Source organism: Rhipicephalus microplus, chromosome 3 (assembly GCF_043290135.1).
Source record: "Rhipicephalus microplus isolate Deutch F79 chromosome 3, USDA_Rmic, whole genome shotgun sequence".
Taxonomy (NCBI): Eukaryota; Metazoa; Arthropoda; class Arachnida; order Ixodida; family Ixodidae; genus Rhipicephalus; species Rhipicephalus microplus.
In genome coordinates this window covers 179,531,330-179,556,439 of record NC_134702.1, presented here as the reverse complement: position 1 = coordinate 179,556,439, position 25,110 = coordinate 179,531,330, and the positions used below count along the sequence as shown (strand labels likewise).

General features: G+C 45.6%; 2 protein-coding genes across 3 annotated transcripts in view; both read left to right on the top strand.

The window, feature by feature from the left end:
- LOC142804064 (uncharacterized) overlaps positions 1-25,108 on the top strand; it is a 112,401-nt gene extending 87,293 nt beyond the window's left edge. For both annotated transcript variants that reach the window (XM_075890593.1, XM_075890594.1), the window contains exon 4: positions 22,831-25,108. In XM_075890593.1, coding sequence (XP_075746708.1) covers positions 22,831-24,227 — 1,397 coding nt within the window. In that variant the 3' untranslated portion in view covers positions 24,228-25,108. The remainder of the gene's footprint in view (positions 1-22,830) is intronic.
- The window catches only part of LOC119185244 (uncharacterized), a 548,537-nt gene that overhangs the window by 245,394 nt on the left and 278,033 nt on the right, over positions 1-25,110 (top strand). The gene's annotated exons all lie outside the window — the stretch shown is intronic.

Below are 25,110 nucleotides of genomic sequence, written 5' to 3'. Positions count from 1 at the left end.
AGAGGATGTTTCAAATTGTCCGCGGGGTGAACATGCGATGGAAGGAAAAGTTGAAGAAGACTAAAGCAGATAGGGCCAATGTGTTTTGAAAGGAGCGTAAAAAGAAGCGTGCTGCCGCTTTTCTGAAGAAGCTAAAGCTAAAGAAACAAAGATTGGCGGACGCCGAGAAGCACTTTTCCCTCTTGCAAACAAAAATTGACTCTCTAAGGCATTGACACAGTATTGTGGTGGAAGTTGTACCAGTACAGTTGAATATCTGGCTGTGGATGCGTAATATCAATCGTTCCAATGTACGGATTTCAAGTTGATAAGGTCGCAATCATATAGTAGCGATGTTGAAGGACACGGGGGGGGGTATAATAACACATATTTATTAAAAGGGCGAACCTGTGCCCACAACTCAAAGTGACTATGGTCATAGAACGTGTCAGTCGAACACCAAAGCTGTCCTTCCGCTGCCTTCTTCTTCCTTTCCAAGAGAAGTCCCGAGCGCGTGGCGCACATCAGCTGGGTGCTCGTGCCATCATTGTCTCTGCGCATTACAAGGCGGCTTGCATGTGTGTCCTTGTGCGCGCGGTGATGTGCACGTTGTTTGAATGCAGGCAAGATGTCGCGGCATAATCCCCCTGCTCATACTCATCGCCCCGATGCATCAGGCTATGAATAGAGTCCTGGTAGGCGTCACTGGTTTTTTGATGATCTTTCATAGTAAGCCTTCATCCGGACTTACATGTACAACCTCTGTAGGGTTGCGGCGTTTTGAGCTCCCGTGTATAGCAGATCTGACTTGGTACATTACATCGCTTACACGATGGAGCACTTCGTAAGGCCCGAAGTAACGGCTAAGAAGTTTTTCAGAAAGTCCACGGCGACGCACTGCGGTCCATATCCATACTTTGTCACCAAGTTAATAATGCGCTTCGGTACGACGCTGATTGTACCGGTAGGAGTCGATACGCTGTTGGCGGCATATTCTGTATCTCGTCATCTGCTTCCTCGGCTCTTTTCAAGAAGTTGTCTAAATAGGGTAGATTGCTGCTTTCATCATTCAGTGGTAACGTGGCATCCTGTGAAGTAGTGACTGTTCGGCCGAATACAAGTTCGAATGGTGTCACTCGCGTCGTTTCTTGAACGGCTGTATTATATGCGAACGTGATGTAGGGCAATATTTCATCCCACCGTTTATGTTCGACGTCGACATACATTGAAAGCATGTCAGTCAGAGTTCTGTTCAGGTGCTCCGTTAGGCCATTTGTTTGAGGATGGTATGCCATTCTTTCTGGTCTGTATGGGTCATTCGCATCAGACATTTCATTAGGTCTGCAGTAAAAGCTGTGCTGCGATCTATAATTACGGCGCTGGGTGCACCATGTCTGAGGACTATGTTGTTGATGAAGAACTTGGCAACTTCAGGAGTTGTTGCACTGTACAGCGAGTCAGTCTCAGTGTAACGAGTGAGATAGTCCGTGGCTACGACTATCCACTTCTTGCGTGCAGTCGATGTCGGAAACGGGCCTAGGAGATCCATACCGACTTGTTGGAATGGGGCATCCAGCGGCTCTATTGGCTGGAGGAGGTCTGCAGGTTTTACGGATGTAGTTTTGCGTCTTTGACACTCACGACAAGTTTGCACATAGTGCTGAACTGATGCTAACAGTTTTGGCCAGTAGTATTTAGATGAATTCTGGCGAATGTACGGCTGACACCCATATGTCCAGATGTTGGCTCATCATGACATGCGTGCAGAATCTCGTTTTGTAAATGTGCAGGTACAATGAGTAAAAACTTGTCACCATGAGGCTCGAAGTTGCTCTTGTAAAGGACCCCTTCTCGAAGACAGAACGAAGGGAGCTCTCTGGATATAGTGCACGGGACTTTAACGTTGAGTCCTTGGAGACGCTGTATAAGCGGCAGCAAATCGGGGTCATTGTGTTGTTGTTGAGGAATTTCTGATGCCTGGACGACGCCTCGAAACGGGAAGTCTTCTTCCTCCGGCTCACTTGTCTCCACTGGTGCGCCTGACAGGCAGTCGGCATCGCTGTGCTTTTTCCCAGATTTGTCTACCACAGTAATATCGTACTCTTGTAGCCTAAGGCTCCATCTTGCTAGTCGGCCAGAGGGATCCTTAAGATTCGCCAGCCAACACAGGCAATGGTGATCACTGACTGCTCGGAACAATCTACCGTAGAGGTGCGGTCGAAATTTACTTATGGCCCAGATGACCGCAAGACAATCTTTTTCGGTAGTAGAGTAATTTGTCTAAGCTTTAGAAAGCTTGCGGCTGGCATACGCTAGCACTTTTTCTTGGCCGTTTCGCCGCTGAACTAGAATGGCTCCGAGGCCGACGTTACTCGCATAAGTGTGAACTTCAGTTTCCGCAGTCTCATAGAAGTGGGCGAGGATTGGAGAGGCTTGCAGGCGTGTTCTTAACTCATCAAATGCTTCCTGTTGTTTGCTTTCCCACATAAAAGGCACGTCATCTTTTGTTAGATTAGTAAGTGGTTAGATTAGTAAGTGGTTCAGCAATGTTCGAAAAATTTTGCACAAATCGCCGATAGTACACGCACAAACCCGTGAACCGATGTAATGACTTCTTGTCTTTGGGTGTCGCAAACTTCGCGATAGCAGCTGTCTTTTCAGGATCTGGACGATCGCTTTCGTAGCTGACGACGTGTCCGAGGAATCGAAGCTCTTCAAAATCGAAGTGGCATTTTTCTGGCTTGATGGTCAAGTCTGCTGAACAAATGGCTTCTGATACTGTGCGGAGTCGCTCTAGATGTTGGTCAAATGTAGCGAAAAATACCACATCATCCAAGTACACCAAGCAGGACTGCCATTTCAGTCCCGTGAGAACAGCATCCATCATTTTCTAAAACGTCGCTGGCACTGTGCACAGGTCGAATGGAAGCGCTTTAAATTCGTAGAAGCCGTCTGGGGTTATGAATGCCGTCTTTTCACGGTCGCGCTCATCCATCTCAATTTGCCAATATCCGCTCTTGAGATCAAGGGAAGAGAAGTATTTTGCACTCCGTAGTCGAGCGTATCATTGATATGCGGCAGAGGGTATACATGCCGTTTCGTTACGCTGTTCAGTGTCCGATAGTCAACGCAGAATCGAAGGCTGTTATCTTTCTTTTTAACAAGCACTACGGGAGACGCCCCTGGGCTGCTGGAAGGCTGGATCAGATCATATGAAAGCATCTCCTCGACTTGTTTCTTGATGACGTCTCTTTCCTTTTGTGATACTCGATATGGGTGCTGGCAAATCGATCTTGTGGCTTCTTCTGTTATAATCCTGTGTTTTGTAATAGCCGTGTGTCGCACCTTAGAGGAGCTTTAAAAGCAGTCCGAAAATTTTTTAATAAGGGCGAACAATCGTTTCTTTTGACATTCTGGGAGCCTATGGTTGACGTTAACTGATGTGTCGACGTTGCAGGTCTCTTGTGGAGTGGTTGGCATTGTCGCTAACTGCATAGTTCGGTCACCATGCAGAACTCGTGGAAATGGGCGATAGCCATACCTTGCGCGATGGGCTGACATTCATTCCCAAAATTTGTAAGGAGCACAACTGAGCGGCCATTCATTAAGTGAACAAGACCCCTCGCCATGCAAATTCCTTTGTTTAAAAATAGCCATATATTTCCATCCGCTATTCCTTTGTGGTCGCCAAATGCCTTATTTTCGACTAGCATCATTACACTACAGCGTGGTGGCTCTGTGATGTCATGATCAAGAATGCACAGAGAAGTAAGACGTCGCTTTTCCGATTCCTCCACAGACATAGCTTGTTCTGTAGAAAACGTTACACTGAATCTGCTCAGATTAATTTTGGCTTCATTGGCTTGCAGAAAATTCATTCCTAATATAAGCTTTAACAGTCTGGCAGTACCATGAAGTCAGCAACGTAAGTAAAGCCTCTTATTTCGAGCCATGAGGTGGATCTGCCAAGCGACGTAAAAGTGTGGCCACCTGCCGTGCGTATCTGTGCTCTACTCCATTTCGTCACAACCTTTTCAGTTCTTTTGCCAATTTGTGACTCATTACCGAATAATGAGCGCCAGTGTCAGCTAAAGCATTCAGCTCATATTTGTCTATTTTTAACCACAAATCTGAAGTAATCTTCGCACTGCTGCGCTTATCCTCTATAAACATGGAATCGTCATGATGCTCCGTTGTGTGTTTGTTCTGGCTATGGCGTCTTCCATTTCTGTGACCATGAAACATTAGAACATAGGCGGTGACTATGGGGATGCTGGAAGGCTCGGGCATCTCCCGGTGACTTCGGGAAGGGAGGCGGCCAGGGCCCTCTCTGGCATTGCTCTGGAATATTTTGTAAGAGCTTCTACATGGTTCCCATTCATTGACCATGGAATATTGACTGTCCTGTCTAGCAGGTATTTTAGAGGGAGCTTTTTGTGTCCGCTTTTTTTCTTTCAAGCTTTCAAAACTTGGAAAACTTGGATTACGGGCCAGTGAAAAGTCAAACTTTCGGTGGAAAATGAGGGCGCGAAGTATGTTGTGTTGATGAACAGCTGATGCGATTGCTTAAGCTACGACTAGTTTAAAGTCTTCAGCTGCATAGCGACTGGTTTTCGTAAAACAAAAATGTTTCCGAGAATACAAAGTATCCCGACACTGTTAGCCAGTGCTTGATTTTGCAGAGATTTCTTCTTTGATTGTGCACTAATTTCTTTTCGAAGGGAAAAGTGTAATTGCTTTGTTATCTTCTAATATGTACCCCTCAACATGATTGAATACGAAAATGCCGGGAAAAGGTGGTACATGTTTTATTTTATAAGCGAAAGGTTTACGACCACTGCACTCACAGAAGAACAACTCAAGTACTAATCCACAACTTCTGGCAAAAAAATTCGCAACTCCTGCTCCGGAATGGCATTTCTAAAAGCTGAAAATCATTTTTGGTGATATTAAATTCACCCATATAGCTAAAGCTACCTGTTCAACATTTTTCTCTATGAGCTAAGGGTTACAAGGTGAATCAGCATATTTTTGCAAATTAAAAAATTAAATCTGAACACTTGGACTTGAGGTCTTCATAATGGTATCGTGTTACTGGCTCCTAAAAAGCTAAAATTATGTTAAATTATTTAATTTGGAAGTCACACTCTCTGTGTGTATGTGTGTGTGCGTGCGTGTGTGTGTGTGGGGGGGGGCATGGTAGTAGAGGTGGATGAGGAAGAACTTAGAATGCAATAAACATGGTGTATGAGCCAGGCCACGTCGCCCATTCATCATAGCGTCACACGAGTAGTCAGGATGAAGACCTTGCAACCACTTCATCAACCGGCCATCATCATCGAAGACCTTAGCAAGATCCAGTGACCGAACGCGGACCACAGAAGTGCATTGCCACTGGACACCGTTGCAACCATCATGACGGAAGCATCGACTGACCTTCCCATCCCCAAGTACACTGGAGCAGCGGACGATGGGCCCGCGCAGAACTGGTTCTACCTGTTCGAGCCCCACGCGACCGCTGCATCATGGTCGGAATGGGAGACGATCACCAACTTCACTGACTACATCTTAGGTGAGGCATTCAAATTTTACCTCACCCACATCTTCGAGAATGAGTCTTGGAAAAAGATCAAAGAAGAAATGATCACCCGTTTCAAAGAATACGATGAAGACCTGTCCATACCTCATCAGCTGAAGGCTTTTCAACTCATCCGTCACAGTTACGCGAAGTCTTCCCGCAGTAAGCATATTTCCCAAACAAGACTTCAAAGTAAGTATTCCATCATTGTACCACCATATGACTCGTCCGAATGCACTTCACGCATTACAACACTGACTAGGGACTTGCACATCGCAGCAGACAATGCAATGCCACCGTATGCTGGCAGGAATGTAGACCATTTTGCCAAAAGACCGAACTTACGGTTGGATTTCTCACGGGCAAAGAAATCGGCATTTACAATGTCTTTACGGCACCACAACACTCCAGGTGTTACTGAACTGCCCAAATCACTTGATGCTTTGTGTCGCACACATGGCCCACATGGCTTCGGACGCGCGACGGCATTGACGCATGACGAGTTAGTAAATCCGCACGAAACCAAACCAGACAACGAATGTTTACAGAAATCTCCTTCGTTCAAGGTATTCAGCTCAGCAGTTTGGCAAAGACAGAAGCGTTCACAATCAGCATTTTGTGAAGAAAAGGCTTTTGCAGAAGCATCTAGTGTTCACCAATCACAAGATCGATGCGACGTGTATCCAGTACACAACCTCACTGCCAACAATGAAAACAAAAGTGCAGGTGCGACTTCTAGAGACACAAGTACTCTTCAGGCAACCACGAACAATGAGCAGTTTATCTAAGGTCTAATAGCTGTCTGGAGCGCCACTCATGTTTTTTCTATGAGTTGCTGCACTTTCAGCTTTGATGTTTCAAGGTTTATATATACGAATTTCGGGTAAGTCTGGTCGCTTGATTAGCATTGCATGCTGAGTAAAAACCATTGAAATTTTTTGTGTTTACCAGAAATAAAAAGTTATAATTAACAGTGATGTGTGGTCCGAGAACTCTGCTCTAAAACTAAATTTTAGTGCTCTAAAACACATCTTTTTCTGCTCTAGAGCTGCTCCAAAACTCTCTTTTTACTGTTCCAAAGCTGCTCCAAAACCGCATTATTTCTGCTCCCAAAGCTGCTCCGAAAAAATAAAGCCCACTTCCACCCCTTGTATCCCCTTCAGTGGTAGTGGATACGTTTGTGTACGCAACTTGTTTATGTCAGTTGGGCTAATTTGTGGTGATAAGCGAGCCAAGTGCAATGCTGATTCGATAAATTGAACCTTCTGTATGCAACTGAACTTCGATTATATGTATCTCGGTTTCGCGGCGACCCGGTTATGATAGATTGGTTTGGTCTTGGCAGAATGGGCATATAAATAATGTATTAAAACCTTGGTTACTTGCCTGAGTCATAAAATTATCAGCCTTTCACAATTTGTTTGTCATGAATTATATGCTAGATTACGAAAGGATCATTTTCTTCCGCACTGCTTGGTGCACACTTCTATGCAAACAAAAGTTCAATGGCTTCCATGGTGCCTATTAAAAAAAAAATGTGTGACTCTTCAGACACAATGATAGTTATAGCGCGAGAACGGGACAACGACAAAGGGGCAAGAAGGAGATGAGTGCTAACTTCCAACTGAGTTTATTGTGTAGAGCGCGTAAACATATAAAGGAAACAGTAAATCATGTGACACAAAGAGCAATGCATGAGTAAGGGAAAAAACAAAAGCAAAGAAAAGGGCAAAAAAAATCTGTAAGGAAACGAAGCAGAAAAGTAAAAGTACTACAACTAGTTGTGCCCACAGATACCTTCGAGGAACCTTAGTTCCTTCTCGGACAGAGACGAGGAGGGCTTGCTAATGTATGACGCTTGTTCTCGCGCTGTAACTATCGTCATGTCATACCAACTAGCCCAAACTGCCACACTTCTGACACAACATCGAAATGACATCGGAAAGTAGTTATAATGTGCTACCTGGCGTTGGCATGTATAATGCTTAGCCTCCAGCAAGACGAGAATGCGGTGCACTTCAGCGCTCATGTGCGAGGTTTGGTTTTGGGGTGACACAGTCATCGTCTGCTTCACATATCTGGGAACCAACCATTAAACATTTCCTGCTCCATTAGTAGAGTTTTATATGACACATGATTTTCATTGCCCTTGTTTTCTCTCGTCGTTTTGCAGGTTGCACATCTTTTTCGTCTCTGCGACAGTCTTCGTCATTGGTGCCTGTACAACGACGACTACTTTCCTGCCAACAGTGCACCTATACGACACATAATAAGTCACATATGACCAGACACCTCCGGATACACATAGGCCAACGCCCCTTCCAATACCACATGAGCAGTGCTGCCTTCTCTCAGGACTCCAAGCTGGTGGCTCATGTGCGCACACACACAGGAGTGCTCCAGTTTTCCTGTCTCCACTGCGATGCATCGTTTTCTCAGAAAGATGGTCTCAGTGTCCACATACAGACTCACGCAGGAGGTCGTCCCTTTTCATGTGTCCACTGCAGTACATCCTTTTCGCAGAAACGGGCTCTCGTTAGACACATTCGCACGCACACAAGAGAGCACCCTTTTTCCTGTGTTCACTGCGATGCATCCTTCGCGCAAAAAGCAGACTTGATTCGCCACACGCGCACTCACACAGGAGAACGTCCATTTTCCTGTGTCCACTGCAATGCATCCTTCCCGCAGAAATGGAATCTTGTGAGACACATTCGCACGCACACAGGAGAGCACCCTTTTTCCTGTGTTCACTGCGATGCATCCTTCGTGCAAAAAACAGACTTGATTCGCCACACGCGCACTCACACAGGAGAACGTCCATTTTCTTGTGTCCACTGCAATGCGTCCTTTTTGCAGAAATTCAACCCCGTGAGACACATACGCACACACACAGGAGAGCAGCCTTTTTCCTGTGTGCATTGTGATGCATCCTTTGCGCAGAAGAAGAGCCTTGTGAGACACACCTTAGCGCACCACAAAGGAGAGCGACCCTTTTCCTGTGATCATTGCAATGCGATGTTTGTGTTCAAAAGTGATGTCGTGGCACACATGCGCATTCACACAGAAGAACGTCCTTTCTCCTGTGTCCTCTGCAATGCATCCTTTAAGCAGAAGAAGAATCTCTTGAGACATGCCCGCTTGCATGCAAAAAACCTTTGACTTATGTGCAATTTAGTGTGTCGTAGGTTACAATATATGACCTCTTGTTCAGGACAGGCGCTCTCTCACATGTAAGCGAAAGCTCCATTTTGAGATTGTCTAGAACATCATTGGTATGGTTACGGGAAGATTTATTCACCGACAGCGGGTCTTGCTAAAGCCTTAAAGAAACACCGTCATGCAGGCCAACAGGGGAAGCTCGAGAGTCCACCCCACAACAACAACCTTGTCGTCTTCCTCCTTTTGGGGGCCATTTCAGCTGTGCCGGAGCGACAGTTCTATGCACGTATCATCACCCTGGCCGGTACAGCTCTGTCTCGGTGCCTGTTAAATGAACGAGTCAGCGGTGCAGGGCTTGAGACGAGAATTGTGGACTACTTGCATTCTGGGTGCAGCAGCCAATGAGTTTGTCGTCGCGGCAATCTTTTAGGTCACAGGTGTGACCTGACGAAGGACTCTGTAGGGCCCAGCGTATCGCGATAGTAGTTTCTCACAGAAGCCAACACGTTGAGATGGGAGCCACAGAAGAACCATAGATCCCGCAGAAAAAACAGCATCCTTATGTCGACGATCATAAAGAGACTTTTGTGCTGTCTGCAACGATAACGGAGCGCGGGCCGTGAGGCCACGGGTGATGGCATCCTGAGCGTTTGAAGTGGAGGAAGAGTGGTCTGATGAAAGCAGTGTGTAGAAGGGCAGTAAGGGATGACGTCCGAAGAGTAGATGAAATGGGGAGTAGCCCGCTGTTTTATGACGCGGCGAGTTATAGTTGAAGGTGACGAACGGCAGAGCTATGTCTCAATCAGTGTGGTGTATAGATTCGTACATAGAAAGCATCTCTGTCAATGTGCGATTTAGCTGCTCCGTAAAGACGTTAGTCTAAGGGTGGTAAGCTGTGGGGAAGTTGTGACGGGTAGCACAAGATCGAAGTAGGTCATCCACCACACGAGATAGAAAGTAGTGACCATGGTCCGTGAGCAGGTGAGTAGGGCCCTTAAGTGTCAACAGCCAGCAATGAGCATGATGGTCCGTGATGACTGCGAACGAACGTCCGTCTAAGTACGGATGGAATTTCGCAATGGCCCAAACGAGGGCTAAGCATTCCCGCTCAGTGATGGAATAATTTTTTTTCCGCTTGCGACAGAAGGCGACTAGCGTAGGCTATCACACGGTTGGTGCCATTCTGTATCTGAGCGTATACAGCACCAATGCCATGGCCTCTTGCATCGGTGCGAAGCTCGGTTCGATCGGCTGGATCAAAATCAGCCAACACAGGTGGTGATGTGAGGGCAGTAATCAGCGACGCGAAGGAATTTTCTTGGTCCTTTCCCCAAGAAAAGGCCACATTCTTTATGAGGAGATTCGTGAGGGGCCTAGCAATATCCGCGAAGTTGAAGACAAAGCAGGGGAAGTACGAGCAGAACCCAATAAAACTGCGAACTTCTTGTGTGGAACGCGGAACCGGGAATTCTCGGACTTCACGAAGTTTGGCAGGTTCGTGTGTAACACCAGTGGCGTCAACAAGGTGGCCGAGTAGTTTAATCTGCTGGCGTCCAAATGCGCATTATAATGAATTCAGTTGGAAATCAGCGCAACGAAAAACGTCAAGAATTGCCGAGAGACGAGACAGGTGGCTTTCAAAGGAGGGCGAGAAAACTATTACATCGTCCAGATAACAAAGGCAGGTCGACCATTTGAAACTGCGGAGAAGAGAGTCCATAATACATTCAAAAGTAGCCGGGGCATTGCAGAACCCAAAAGGCATGACCTTGAATTGATAAAGGCCGTCGGGTGTGATGAATGCTGTCTTCTTGCAGTCGCGGTCGTCGACCGAAATTCGCCAGTATCCGGATCGATGGTCTAGGGACGATAAATAGTTGGCGCCGTGGAGGCAGTCGAGCGCATCATCGATTCGGGGTAGGGAATAAACGTCCTTTTTGGTGATACGATACAGGTGGCGATAGTCCACGCAAGAGCGCCAGGTGTTGTCCTTCCTTTTAACTAAGACCACAGGGGATGCCCAAGGACTCGATCAAGGCTCAATGACATCTTTGCTGAGCATTTTCTTGACCTTCGTCTGTATAACTTGGCGCTCAGCATGTGACACGCGGTAAGGGCGTTTGTGGAGTAGACTGGCATCGCCATTGTCGATGCAGTGGGCTACGGCACTTGTGCGGCCCAGGGGACGGTCGTCGATGTCAAAGATATCCAGGTAAGAAAATAGAACTATTCAGAGCGCTGCAACTTGGGAAGGTAAGAGGTCGCCAGATATCATTTTGTCGAGGAGCGCCTTGTATTTCGGGGTGATGACAGGTTTCGCCACGGTTTTAGTGTCAGGAGGAAAGAACAAATCGAACATTCGTCCAGGGCAGAAAAATCGGCTAAAGTGATGGCTTGGGGAAGAACTTGGGTCGACGTAGAGGAGTTCAGAACAGGAAGTAACGCAACAACCACCGGTGCACATATCAGTATCACCAGTAGTGCTCTATTAATCGACACATTTAGGTAAGCGTAGCACACACTGTGCGCCATCAGGGGGACATTCTGGAATGAGTCTGATCACGTCAAGAGTCCCGAGTGCAATACTCATTAGTAGTCAAACTAATAATCTAAAATGACATTACATGCATTATGAATGTACTAAAACACTGCTTGTGCATTTTTGTTCTATTCATTGAAGAAAAGACTTTTCGCCACTTTGGAGAACTAGCGGATATTTTAAATGTCAAGTTTTTGCCGTGCTGTGTTTCACTCACGTCGCGCCTCAGTGATGGTTTGGGCTTGCGTATTGGCGTCCCAAGGGTGTTTTCATTATTGGCAACTGCTGCATACGTCTTCCCAACTCTTGAGATTTGGTTTGTGCCACTTGACCAAGGAGAGAGGCAGTAACATAGTTGATCTCTTTTCACTGGGTGCCACTGATGGAAGTCCTACGTGTGAAGTAGATTTATGGTTTACATTTGCCACAGTAAGATTCAAACAAAAAGATAAATGTTTATATGCTCCCTGAATTTTCATGGAGAGAATAGGGGAAGAAAGCGTGACGTGTCTTTTGGAACCTGCCATCCAGGGCAAAGCTTCCCTGCAGCGCATTTCCGCCGGTCTTGTAAGAATACCACGTGCCTGTGCAAAATAAATGGAAGAACTGGAAAATGATTCAATGGTTTCAGAAAAGATTCAGTGATTTCAGCAATGGCTCTCTGTCGTTTTCGTGGTTGTTTTGATGAACACTCTCTCTGCACCTCATGGCCAAATAAATGTTCAAACATGTTCTGTGCTACAACACAAAGTGAAAAAAAAAGAACACCCTGCATAGTGGCGAAAACTAGTGTGTGCCCGTGTATTCGTAGAAGTGAATAAAACGTTGTCCTATAAATAACATTTCTTGAGAATTTCATTGCATCAAGCTTGCTTTCATGAAAGCAAAAAGTAATAGCTTTTTTTTTTGCAAAGGCAAAGCAATCCAATTGATAGCCAAAATGGAATGCCACACGAAAAAGGGCAAGCAGCTCGAGACATGTTGCATGAGCTTGAAGCGCAAAGAATGCATAAAAACAGCATACAAGGCAAGTGCGAACTAAGATTTGTCAAAGGTCGGCACATTCAGTGGGTTGCTCAAAGGCAAAGCAAGACGCATGAAAAGAATGCAAAGTGTGCAATGCATGATTGCAAAGTTACAACTGTGACAGTGGTTGCTTAAACTATCCCCTATTTCGGCTCTTCTATAGCTAGCAACCCAATTTAGCAAACGCGGCCGCTGCAGCAATCGAAGTGACCTTTATGCGGTGAATAGCTTGATCTCAATATTTGAGGTGAAAGCACAAGACATACAAACCTCCGTTCTTAGATGAGCACGCAAGCACAAGTGACCACGTCTACGATCTCCAAGTACAAGTGGAAGGCGCGCCTCCCAGCTCCAGTGAAACACGGGAGAGTTTGAAGGAGTCGTGAAACATCTTCCGAAAATTTTGTGCTTTCAGAATTCTGGCCATTTATTTAATATTATACCTTGACTCGTTTGAGCGTCTGGGCTCACTGAATAACTTAAAAAGCGCAATTTTGGTTTCCCAGCTCACGTTCCTGTCATCTGTGCACCTGATGTCACTTTAAGACAGCCAATGAATAGTCTAACAGCCAATGAAAACATGGCAATGCAGTGATGTTTTTGAGCTTTCATTTACCGTGGTTTATAGCACCATACTGTTCTATTGTGGTGCTGTCACTACCATAACAATTTCATAACATCACAAGCTCACAGCATGGTATCGCCGACCTTCCCGAACAGCAGTGTCGTCTGCTAGAGTGGAGTCTGCTCTTGGTCTCTGAGCCGTACGGGGACGCACGAATGCGTGATCGGCCATGATCGGAGCAAGACAACAGCGGCGGCGGCGAAGAAGGCTGCGCCCTGGAAGCACTTGTGTCAAGACGGCATGAGAGAATTTCCGCTTGCGGATGCCCCAGCCATGGACCTCCACTCTGTGAGCTTGCGCCATCAGGGGGGTCTCGGTTAATAGCTTGAAGTCACCCTGTTCTGCGCTGTGGCTCGCTGGGCAGCTTGTGAAAGCGAACATTGTTTTGCACTTTGATAGGTTGTGCGGCACTGTCTGATGACGCACACGGTTGGCATAGCATGGCTTAAGTCGCCCAAAACACTCAGTAGAGCACAACCTGATGCAACAAGTAAGAAAGAAGGTCACAGCTTTGCCGCAATGGCGAAGCGATGAACGGGATAGCAACAAATTGGAAGATCACGTGAAGAATGGCAAGCACATTGAAATGTGCCCCGAGTTTCTCATGCACAAATGACGCACAGAACGGACTGAAAGGTACAGATGAATGCATATAAGCATCTCAGTAGTTGCTTCGCTGTGTCTGAAAAGCGCATTTCCAAATGGAGAGTGTGCAGCTAGTGCAGTGACCTTTGTGCGCTCAGTAACTACATCAGAATCGTTTGGGTGAAAGCCCAAGGCGTACGATTTCTCCATCACGAGATAAGCACGCACGTGTGAGCATCCACAACACCCCTCCCCCCCCTCCCCGCGTCTCCACGGGGCAAAGTACGCGTAGGAAATGACAGCGTGCCGCCATCGCGTCGTCACGATTTGCCGATGAAGCCCCTGAATAAACTAAAGGTAACGTCATCTGTTGGTATTTTCTCCTGTCGTCCTCTCCTGTGCTTTCCCTCGATCGTCGGTACTCTCATTGGCTGTACGCCATCACGTGCTTCTCGCTTGCATTTTCTCCGGTTTCTTTTTTGTTTCCCTTGGGCTCGAGCTCCATAGTGATGCCCAACGCGACGAGCTTCGCATGTGTGCAGCGTGTTTCACGCCACTTTTTCGGACTTGTGCTGCATATTTTAAGTTGGTATGTGTTTGCGATTTATCTTTGGTGCACTTGTGGTTACAGCATACGTTAAACTGATTAAAGCTGCATTTTGGATTACGTTTGAGAAGCGAGACGCGCCATGATGGCGATCTGGCTGCATAGCATATGCTGGGATGACTTCAAACCGTGTCAACTTTTTAAGGTATGTGAGCGTCTCTTCGCGTTTCACTAACATTGATAAGTTTTTGTCCTTTTAAAGGGGAACTCTGGCATTTTTTTCACCATTCACTGGTTTCAATAAAACTTTGAACATGTGTTCTTGTCAGTACCGTGGTGATATGTGCAAAATTATACAACCATAAGTCACTTAGTTCTTTAGAAAACAATTTTTAAAATTTGTATCTGATTTTGGAATCACACTTGTAAACTCGGGCTACCCTGTGTATGGGACGCTATTGACTATTCTTTTTGACAACCCCGGCTTTACCAGCGGACAGATGCAGCACACACTTTTTTCTACGAGGCGATGACAACGCAAGAACAGTTCAGTTTTGTCAGCTGCATGCATCGTGTTAGTTGTCGTTGACGTCAGGTCTTACGATATTAAGCAGTGAGGAAATCGATTCTAGGTATGCCAGATGCCTCACGCGCCGGCGGGTCGAAAGCAAAAAGCGATGCTTCCGCGCTCAGATAGCAGATGCAGTCATCGTTGAACTTGTCACTGATAAGTTCAGAAGAGCTAACGTAGCTTGATTCCACATCGCCAGCTTGATGACATCGCCAACTTGTTTTTGACGCTATGTTTACACCCTGGCCAGCCGTGGCAGGGTGTAGCGGATCTCGTGACGTCATCTGATACGCACCAAGAATGGCTGAGCAGCACCTGGCTTCGGTTTCTGTATTGACTCTGTTCATTGTCTGATTGTAATTTTTGACAAGTGCCTGGGCAAAATGAACCACCCTAGCTTTTACAGGACTGTCAATACTATTTGAAAGCAGCATTACCTCAGCATGGTTAAAAATGCGCCAGAGTTCCCCATTAGAGGCTGCATATTCATTTTTGTGTTTATTTTTAATGTTTGCCCGCGGCTTCCATGAAGTAGTTTTTAAAAGCGTTTTTGTTAACTATGGTGTAGGATTTGTGCTTTTTAAAAAGGTGGAGACTCTTCTCGGCTTGTGTGCAAGGCGCATTTCATGGCAACATCGACGTGCACCGCAGGTCGCATTTTTTGTGAGCGGAAAACGTGGCGTGTGTTTTTAACTTAGATGCTGGTGTGAAATTGCCGTGTCCTTTGACTAATAAATTCAGATTTTTTTCGCAGCTCCAGTTTTTTGGAAAAAGCGTTTTTCCTCTCCGCATCATCTCGCCCCACAGCCATCAGCAGTTCGATAAAGGGCACCATGACGCGCGGTCGTTTCTTGTTGGTACCCAAGTGCAACAGCATTTCAATGAGCCCTACACTACGTAGGTGGAGCCATGGTCGAAAAAAGAGAGAGCGAACGCTCACGCAGAAGGAGGAGGAGTTGTCGTTACTTTTATTTTTTCAGGGGCTTTAGGCGACACGCGCTTATTAAGCCATGTCGCTGGTTATGCTGAAAACACGATAGTTATCTGGAGGAGACCATCGCCATTGGAAAGTGGTAGATAATAAATAGCTTGCCGTTTCAACTTTGAAAGAGGTGCCTCTTTGTGGCTCAGTGGCTAATGCCTCGCATTCACAAGCACGAAATCGGATGTTCGATTCCGCGCACCGCAGTCTTTTTCTAGATTATTTTTCTTTTTTGCATTTTGTATAAATAAATATGTATACATATACGGTGAATGACACTGACGCCGGCGGCAAAATCCAGTCCAAAGTGTCGATATAAGTGCTCTGGCAATCAAACTGCTAGGCTGCGCTGAATGCACCGATCGAGCCTAGGCATCCGGAGGGAAGGCAAAGATACACAGGTGACAGAGCCCAGATGTACTTGAAAGCAGAACCAAGCAGATCACTGCCGCGAAGGGGGGGGGGGATTCTCGATCGTGTTAATTCAGTCGCATCAACTGCATCAATCACTGTGTTGAGCCGAGCTACAAGGCTAATTGTTTTTGACCAAATCCATCATACTAAAATAAAATAATCAAACAAAGCGGAAACAACTCGGGTGGCTACTCAAGTGGTCTTTAGATATCGCAGTTTAGCAGTCAGGGCCGGACTTGACTGCTTATGTTTGGCCGTCAATCTAACCAAATTGGATTGACATTTTACTGAGTGGAACACCAGGCATTCCGTGTATATTGTGATACTTGCTGGTATAGAACTTGTCACGTAACATAAACAATGTTCCATGACGCAACTGTAAAACGCTGCGCGTTACGTATTCAGACGGCAGTTTTTTTCTGTAGTTCTTGGAACAACCAAAAAGGCACAATGTGTTTCCGCTGACCTTTCGCTGGCTGACATCGCCATAAGAAAGAATAAATGTCTGCAGTGCATTCTAAAACATACTAAAATTGTTCGGAAACCCCACTCATCTAAGCATCAATCAGTACACTTTGCAGCACCTGCACGCTGCAAAAAGGAGGAAAGCGCTGGTTGCCAGTCCGATTGTTCTCATTGTTCTCACCTGATTGAACGGTCTATAAACGCCTCTAGGAGGGATGCCTACAAAAGTGAGGGGGAAGGTTGCATAGACTAGCAGATGCTGCCTGCGTTGCCGTTCCGAGGCAAGAGAAAGGAAGCAGTGTAAAAGAGGAGGAAGGGAGGGAGAGGATGCACACGGGCAGTGGGTGTTCGCACCGCCAAGACAATAAATATATCTATTAAGGACCATTCATCCTGTATTACATTGACAATCAGGCTCTTTGCCGATGATTGTGAAATCTACCGACAACTTCTACCAAAAGCACTTTGACTTGGGCGAGTCGGTACATTATTTGATAGGCTTCAGTGCAATTTAGACGGAGACAAATGGAGACACACAGAACACACACGAGCGCCGACTTACAACTGAGTTTTTTTGCACTTGAAGAAGCCTTTTTATGCCCCAAAGCTGCCTGTATTACCTATACACAGAAAAGCAGGATTAAAGACGATATAAACGAAACCCAAGATCTATAAGCAAAAAGAAAATACAAATGCCTACAGTGGGATCAAGTATGTCGCTCATGGCATCGTTTCGAAACTGCAGACAAGTGCTTATAGAGAACATACAGAACTGTTCAACATACATGCTTGGCGTGTATATACATTGGTACATTTGTTTAGGGTAATGTCGTAACTTTCCGCTCAACAACAACAACAACTAAAAAACAAATTACACCACAGTAACATTTACTTCGCATGATTGGCATGGTGTCGATTCTTATGTTACCTGGGATCTGCTGAGTTTAGTTCAGCTAGAAAGGCCAGGAACATTAATCATTTTTACTATTTGCTAGATTTCATTGAAAAGAGATTTGGTGTTCAGTTCGGCCGAGTGAATGCAATATTAATGTGCATAATACCGGGGAAAAGGGAAACCTTGTCGTTGTAATTGTTTAGCATGCACGCGCATATATATCATAAGCATCCTGTATGGTCGCTTCTCTGTGAAACAAACTAATTTTGCCTTTAGGTGCACATAAAAACATGCTAAACCCTGACTGCAGGTTCGCCTGTTTTCAGTCTTTCCATTGCATCATTTTCATAAGAGCGAAAATAATCAAAATATTGAGCAAACTTTGAAGCTGATAGAGGGTACGCAGAATGAATATTAACCACTCTTTAATCAATGTGCATTGCTCGGTAGAAAGCATGAACGAGAAGCAGAGAATGACAAGTGCAGACTTCCAGCTGAAGGTTTATCATGCTCTACATAGACAGAAGAAAAAGAAGTTTTCATGACGAGACAAGCCATCCACCACACAGGCGCATCAACCTTGGGTGCAGGTACATGCCTGCACCCAACAACAAAATTCATACATCCCAGGCAGAATAGCAGATTCATTAGCCACATGCGCCATTTTCTAGCTTTTCTTCTAAGACGAGAGTGGTTTATGCTGCGGTCCACCAAGACTTCAATGACGTATTTCCGTCATGGAAGTGTGGTTGAAAAAATATGCACTATCAGAAGACAAGAAAAAAGTTCATCAACGGGAGTCGAACCCGTGACCTCTGGTCTGCTACACACTGTGCCATGGTCACAGGCTTTGAAGCCTTTAAAATATGCCTTTTATATGTACCACAGTCTTCTCAGCATTCTTGGTAAAGTGCAGTAATGCATCGTGACTGTGGCATCTGCGATGAGTTCCTTCAACGTGTCGTTTCTCAATGTGCGTCTTATTCGGCACCTTTCTATCAAGAGCATGTGCAATTTCGTCAACGCAAAGCACCCCCCCCCACCCCCCCTGGTGACTATCTTGCCCCAAGCGTTGATGTCAGACGCTCATAGCATTCATCCATGAAAAAAAAAATGCCACAACCTCCCCAAAGGAAATCGTGAGGAAATCCAAGTGCATGGCGTAGCATCCATAACGGCATTTCGCATTTGAGAACTCGGCATCAGAAAAATAATGTTTTTTGTTTTTCTTACACCATGTAGCGAATAGTGCCGTTTAGACCAAACTCGCCCAGGTCACCTTCGTGCACCACCCTTCAACAACTGCTCCCACTAGCCTCATGGTGGACACTTCTTCACAAGCAGTTGTAGCCACTATCTATCACTGGATCTATGGTGCATGGGCTCCAATTTACTTTTTTTCTCTTAAGTTACGCTACACTGAGCCCCAATACAGTACTTTCGGGTGGGAGCTCTTCGTGGCCTGTAGCGTGGTGAAGCATTTTAAGTACTTCCTTGAAGGGCAACAATTTGCCATTCTTACTGACCACAAGCCACTTATTTCAGCTTTACGTTTCTGCAGTGCCACGCACACTCCTAGAGATCTTCGACACATTGCTTTCATTGCCGAATTCATCTCAGACATACGTTATGTAGAAGGCAGCTTTAACAGTGCAGCGGACGCTCTCAATCGTATTACCATCTATGCCACAAGTGGCACCAGCGATCTTTTTATTGTCTTCATTCGCCGAGGCATAGACATTAGACAATGAGCTTTTACGACTCCGATGCTCTATATCTCTCTGACTGGAACAGGTCAACTTTCCAGATGACGACGTTACTCTCTGGTGCAGTGTTTCGCACAATTGCACTCGTATCTATGTTGCTTCACATCAGCGTCGTGCTGCTTTTGACACCCTCCACTCAATCTGCCATCCAGGTGTAAGCGCTACGCAATACCTGATCATTGAACGCTATGTCTGACCGCGCATACGCAGTAACAATCGTTACTGGGTTCACACTTGCACAGCGTGTCAGCGTTTCAAGATGCGGCGGCACACCAAGCCTTCATGGGAAAAATTCCCTCTTCCTTATGCACGTTTTGTTGGGATTCACTTGGACATTGTCGAGCCTTTACCACCATGCCAGGGATATACGTATTTGCTTACTTGTGTTGACAGGTACACTAGGTGGCTTGAAGCAACTCCAATGTCTGACATCACAGCAGAGTCGGTTGCTCGTACCTTTATTGCTACCTAGATTAGCCGTTTCGGTGTACAATCAACAGTGACTGTACTGATCGAGACAGACAGCGAGTCTGTGCTTTTTACCTCATTCACATTTTCACTGGATTGTGCACTCATTCGCACAACTACATATCATCCAGCATCAAATGGCATTGTAGAGCGACTCCATTGTCATTTAAAAGCAGCACTCGCCTCGTAGCCTCACGCCGAAGATGAGTTATCACACCTCCCCATCGTGCTTCTTGGCGTTCGTTCAACTTATCGACTAAAACTTGCCTGCTCTGTAGCCGAGATGGTTTATGGCTGCCCACTTCGTCTGCCTGGTGACCTTGTGCGCGCCGTTACTATGAAGTGTGTTTCGGATTCATCTTCATTCGTCCAGCGTCTGCGGATCTTCATTCAAAACTTGTGCCCATTGCCTACTTCAGCGCACACTAAAAATGATGTTTTCTGCCAGCAAACCTACAGACATCTTCATACGTTTTTATTCGTGTTGATTCATCTCGCCATGCTCTTCAGTCTCACTATGACGGTTTCCCAACAATCAAGCGTTCTTAACATCATTTCACAATCCTGCGTAATGGGCTCGAAGACACAGTTCACATTAACCACCGTATTCATGAACTGACCTTAACTTATCGCAGTAAGGCTACTTAGGAAAGGACGAGACAAGTATAAAAAAAAGTGCAAGGCCAGTTTGAGAGACGTCCCTTATCGTGTCATAAGGACGCCTTATGAAAAGGGTCCTTAACTTGTCAAGTATAGGCCCATGGCGCAAGGGTAGGTAAATGTTTGCTTCAAAATTATTACCTAGAGCACCAATAAATTACCTTTACTGCACGGAACCAATAACAGTATACACAGAAGCAGCCAAATGTGAACAGCAGAAATGTTTGTTTAGGCACTGGCAGTTTTCGGTGAAATACACGGTTTTCGTTCGTCCACTTTTCTGCAACTCTCGTTGACGCAAGGGGGTAGTCAGGTTACTTTTTTTATTTCGACATTTTGTATTTTTTGCCATGTTCGGTGGTGCTATCGTGCTCGCTTCAGCTTTGCTGTTTCTTTTTGCTTTTTTGAAATTTCACTATATTTATCTGATAGTATCAGCAGTTTTACAGCATTTTTTTAACGAAATATACTTTATTGTGGAACCGTGCACTGAAGTGAACTTCACCGACAAAGTGCCTACATCTTGACGGATTTTGTGAACAAGTAATAAGACATGACGCCGTGTATTTTCAGAGAAAACGAAAACTGTGAAACCATCTCACGATAGAATTCAACAACCAACACACTGCATCCACGAACGGCCGACCAAACTACTAGAAAAGTGTTTGCGCCACTTTGGGAAGTTTTACAGGTATGGGAAAAAGTGTTTTTGCAATGATAGCAGATTGTAATCCGCTAGATTGTATATTCGTGACATGGTCAACTACGAGACACTGACAAAGCCGTCGCTCCCCAGTTGAAACGTGCCATCTCCCTAAAAGCGCGATGCCATGAGCAGATGTATGAGATGGGGCGCAACGAACCCATGGCCAAGGGTATTTTCCTGCAGAGCCATCGCATAGCAGATTCTGCACAGCACTTTTTTGTGAAGCAGGGGGCGGCACAATTCCTGCTTGTCGTAGGTCTCCATCAGGTTCCGTTGATCGTTTGCGACTCATCGCGGCGGTGACGTGTATGTGTGCGCTGAGCCGTTCATTATTTTTTCTTTGTAGTCCACATAACCAGCGGAATACGCAAAGTTGTCCTCCTTTTCCATGTTGTTTAAGGAAGCCCTAATGTAGGTCATAGGCTACTTTAACCCAGCCTTAAAGTATGAGGAAAGTTCCGCGATAAGTACAACATAGGTTCTTAAAACGCTTCAAAGCCGGACTTATGGCTAAGGTTGACTTAAGTCATAAGGAAGTTAGGTTTGTGAATATGGGGGTGAAAGGATGAAGCCGGCACCCATTCTGAGATCTATCCTTTTTTCTTTTTTTTCCAAGTGCCCACGGCCACTTGTCTGCAGAAGGGCTCATGTGTAGCATAATTTTCTTCTTCTTTTGGCACGACACTTTTGGGACATGAACTGGTAGTGGGTAGTCTGCTGAAGAAAAAAAGTGGTTGGAGCGATGGCAGAGAGGAATGAATAAACCGCGGCTCACGAACATTGACCTCCGTCTTATGGATGAAGATGTACCAGCAAGCGTCAACACGGGTGAATCAAACATCAAAATACATTGTCAAACGTCAAAATACAAGCTTTAAGTGTACACAATTTCTTTACAGTACGGACTCTTTTATGTGGGTATAATACGTTTCACTTTTGCTCTCTAACGATTCACATAACGGAGGAATCGACCATATTTTTAGGGGCCAAGCTCCTTACAGCCGATCTATGTCCACCGTCACTCCATGATGATAAAGAACAAGCGTGTTCAAGACGACGATGTCACGTATTCTCTTTCTGCCATCATGGCACCCCACATGCCCACTACTGTACACGTCATGACGATGGAGCTCCCACTAAATTATTCTGCGGATAAGCGAGGTACCTGCTACACATCTGTAAGGCATTATGTTTATTTTGTGCTGCGGCTGATGACGAAAGTGCATCAGACAACACTTTCTTTTTCTGCCATGGATGAAAATGATTGTGAACGTGTTCTCGCCTGCAAAAAGCACTCGTGAAATCGGCCCTTATGACGACCAATAAAACAACATTGTATTACTGTACACACATGTTGACACTCATTTGCATGTTCGAGTGAGCAATGTACGACGAATTCACTTTTACCCGAATGATCCCATGAAGCCTCGCCCACTCATTATCATTTACTTCGTCAATATGTTGTGATATTTTTCTCATATGCTTCACGTTTTTGAACGTGGAGGGGCCAATATACATTTGTGGAAAACAACTGCAATACATTGTTTAATGTGTTAGTGTTTAATTGTGCACATCAAAAAGCATTTGACCTTTTATATATAGCATCAAAATGGAATCTAAATCCGATTCCGTTTTTTCACACTTAGCACAGTATGCTTGTGCAGCAAGATTGCGATTTTTGTGCAGTGTGCTGTGTTGAGGCATTCTGGTTATAAGGGCAGTTTTAGTTTGGTAAGACAAGGTGATCATCTGCTTCAATTATAAAAGAAGCAACCATTGTTTTGTCTGCTGCTGCAGTGCAGTTCCTTGTGGTATATGACACATATTTTGCATAGCCTTTGTGTTATCTCGATTGCTTGCAGGACCCTTATCTTCTGTGGCTCTGAAGCATTCTTCTGTGGCGTCTGTACGAGGTGGACTGCATTCCTGCCAACAGTGCACCTATGTCACCCTGGACAAGTCGGTTATGAACAGACACCTTCAAAAACATATGGGCGAGCCCCCTTTACAGTGCCACCTGTGTCCAGCTGCATTCGCTTACAACTCCCAGCTGGTATCGCATGTGCGCACCCACACAGGAGAGCGTCCCTTCTCCTGTGTGCACTGTAATTCATCCTTTTCACTGAAAGGCAACCTTGTTGGTCATATGCGTTCTCACACAGGAGAGCGTCCTTTTTCCTGTGTACACTGCAATGCATCCTTCTCTCGGAAAGTGCATCTCGTGAGGCACATCCGCACTCACACAGGCGAGCGTCCCTTTTCCTGTGAACAGTGCCATGGATCGTTCGCTTCTAAAAATTACCTCACTTTGCACATGCGTTTTCACACGGGAGAGCGTCCCTTTTTATGTGTCCACTGCAATGCGTCATTTATTATTAAACGCCACCTCACTGATCACATACGCTCCCATACCGGTGAGCGTCCCTTTTTCTGTGTGCAATGCAATGCATCATTTGCGAAAAAATCTCACCTTGTGGAACACGTCCGCATTCACACAGGAGAGCGTCCGTTTTCTTGTGTGCACTGCAGTGCATTATTTGCGACTAAAAAGTACCTCGTGCAGCACTTGCGCTCTCACACTGGAGAACGTCCTTACACCTGTGTTCTCTGCAATGCATCATATAAGCTGAAAGGCCACCTCGCAGAACACATACGCACCCACACAGGAGAGCGTCCATTTTCCTGTGTAGACTGCAATGCATCGTTTTCGCGGAAAGCCAGCCTTGATGCACATCTGCATTCTCACACCGGAGAGCGTCCATTCTCTTGTGTGCACTGCAATGCAACGTTTATTATTAAACGCCGTCTCGTTGAGCATCTACGCACTCACACAGGCGAGAATCTCTTTTCCTGTGTTCAGTGCAATGCATCCTTTGTTCAGAAAAGCCACTTCGTAGAACACATTCGCACTCACACTGGAGAGCGTCCTTTTTCCTGTGGACACTGCAATGCATCCTTTGCGAAAAAATGTCGCCTCAGGGAACACATTCGAACTCACACAGGAGAGCGGCCCTTTTCTTGTGTCCAGTGCAATGCATCCTTTATGCAAAAAAGCCATCTCGTGGAACACATTCGTACTCACACTGGAGAGCGTCCATTTTCCTGTGCACACTGCAGTGCATCCTTTGTGCAGAAATATCACCTCGTAAAACATATCCGCACTCACACGGCAGAGCGCCCCTTTTCCTGTATACAATGTGATGCATCCTTTGCTAAGAAATGCCACCTTGTAATACACATCCGCACTCATACAGAATAGCGTCTTTTTTTCTTGCATAGTCAACAATGCATGGTTTGTGACAAAATACTACGTCCATCAGCACATGTGCTCTCGTAGAAGAGAGCGCCTCTGCTCTTGTGTCTGCTGTAATGCATGCTTACCGCAGAAAGAAAACTCTGGTTGCACATCCACATTCACACAATAAGTGTCCCCTTTCTTGAGAGGACTGCAATGCGTCGTTTATGATTAAATGCCACCTCATTGAGCCAGGAGAGCACTCATTTCCCTGTGTACACTACAATCCATCTTTTGTAAAGAAATGCCACTTCGTGAAACATATCCACTCTCGCACAGCATAGCGTTCCTTTTTCTGTTCAGTGCTTGGTATGTGAATGAATGCCAACTCACTTAACACATGCACTCCTACACAGGAAACTGCTCCTTCTACTGTGCCCACTGCAATACATCCTTTTTGCGTAAAGAGCAACCTCTTGACGCTCATTCAGGCTCACACAAGAGGGCGTCTTTTTTCTTGTGTCCACTAAAAGCATCATTTATGATTGAACGCCGCCTCATTCAGCACATACACATTCACACAGAACATGCCTTCTCCCCTGTCTGCTGAAATGCATCTTTTTCGTCTATAGAACTGCCGTAATGAAACATCCACGTTCACACAGGAGAGCGCCCCTACTCATGTGTCTACTGTAATGGATCTTTTTTCATGAAAACTGCACTTCAAAGCAATCACAACATGGCCAATCGATGTGGAAAGAAGCCGTGAAAGTTTGAAGGAGAATGCTAATTCTAAAGTGTGTTCAGACGAAAGCCTGCAGCCATTCGACAGAGGACTATGTCGTGTTTTCTTATTTAAGTGTGTGAATCGCTGCTGTGCCATCACGTGATTGCTCAGAGGGTGTGT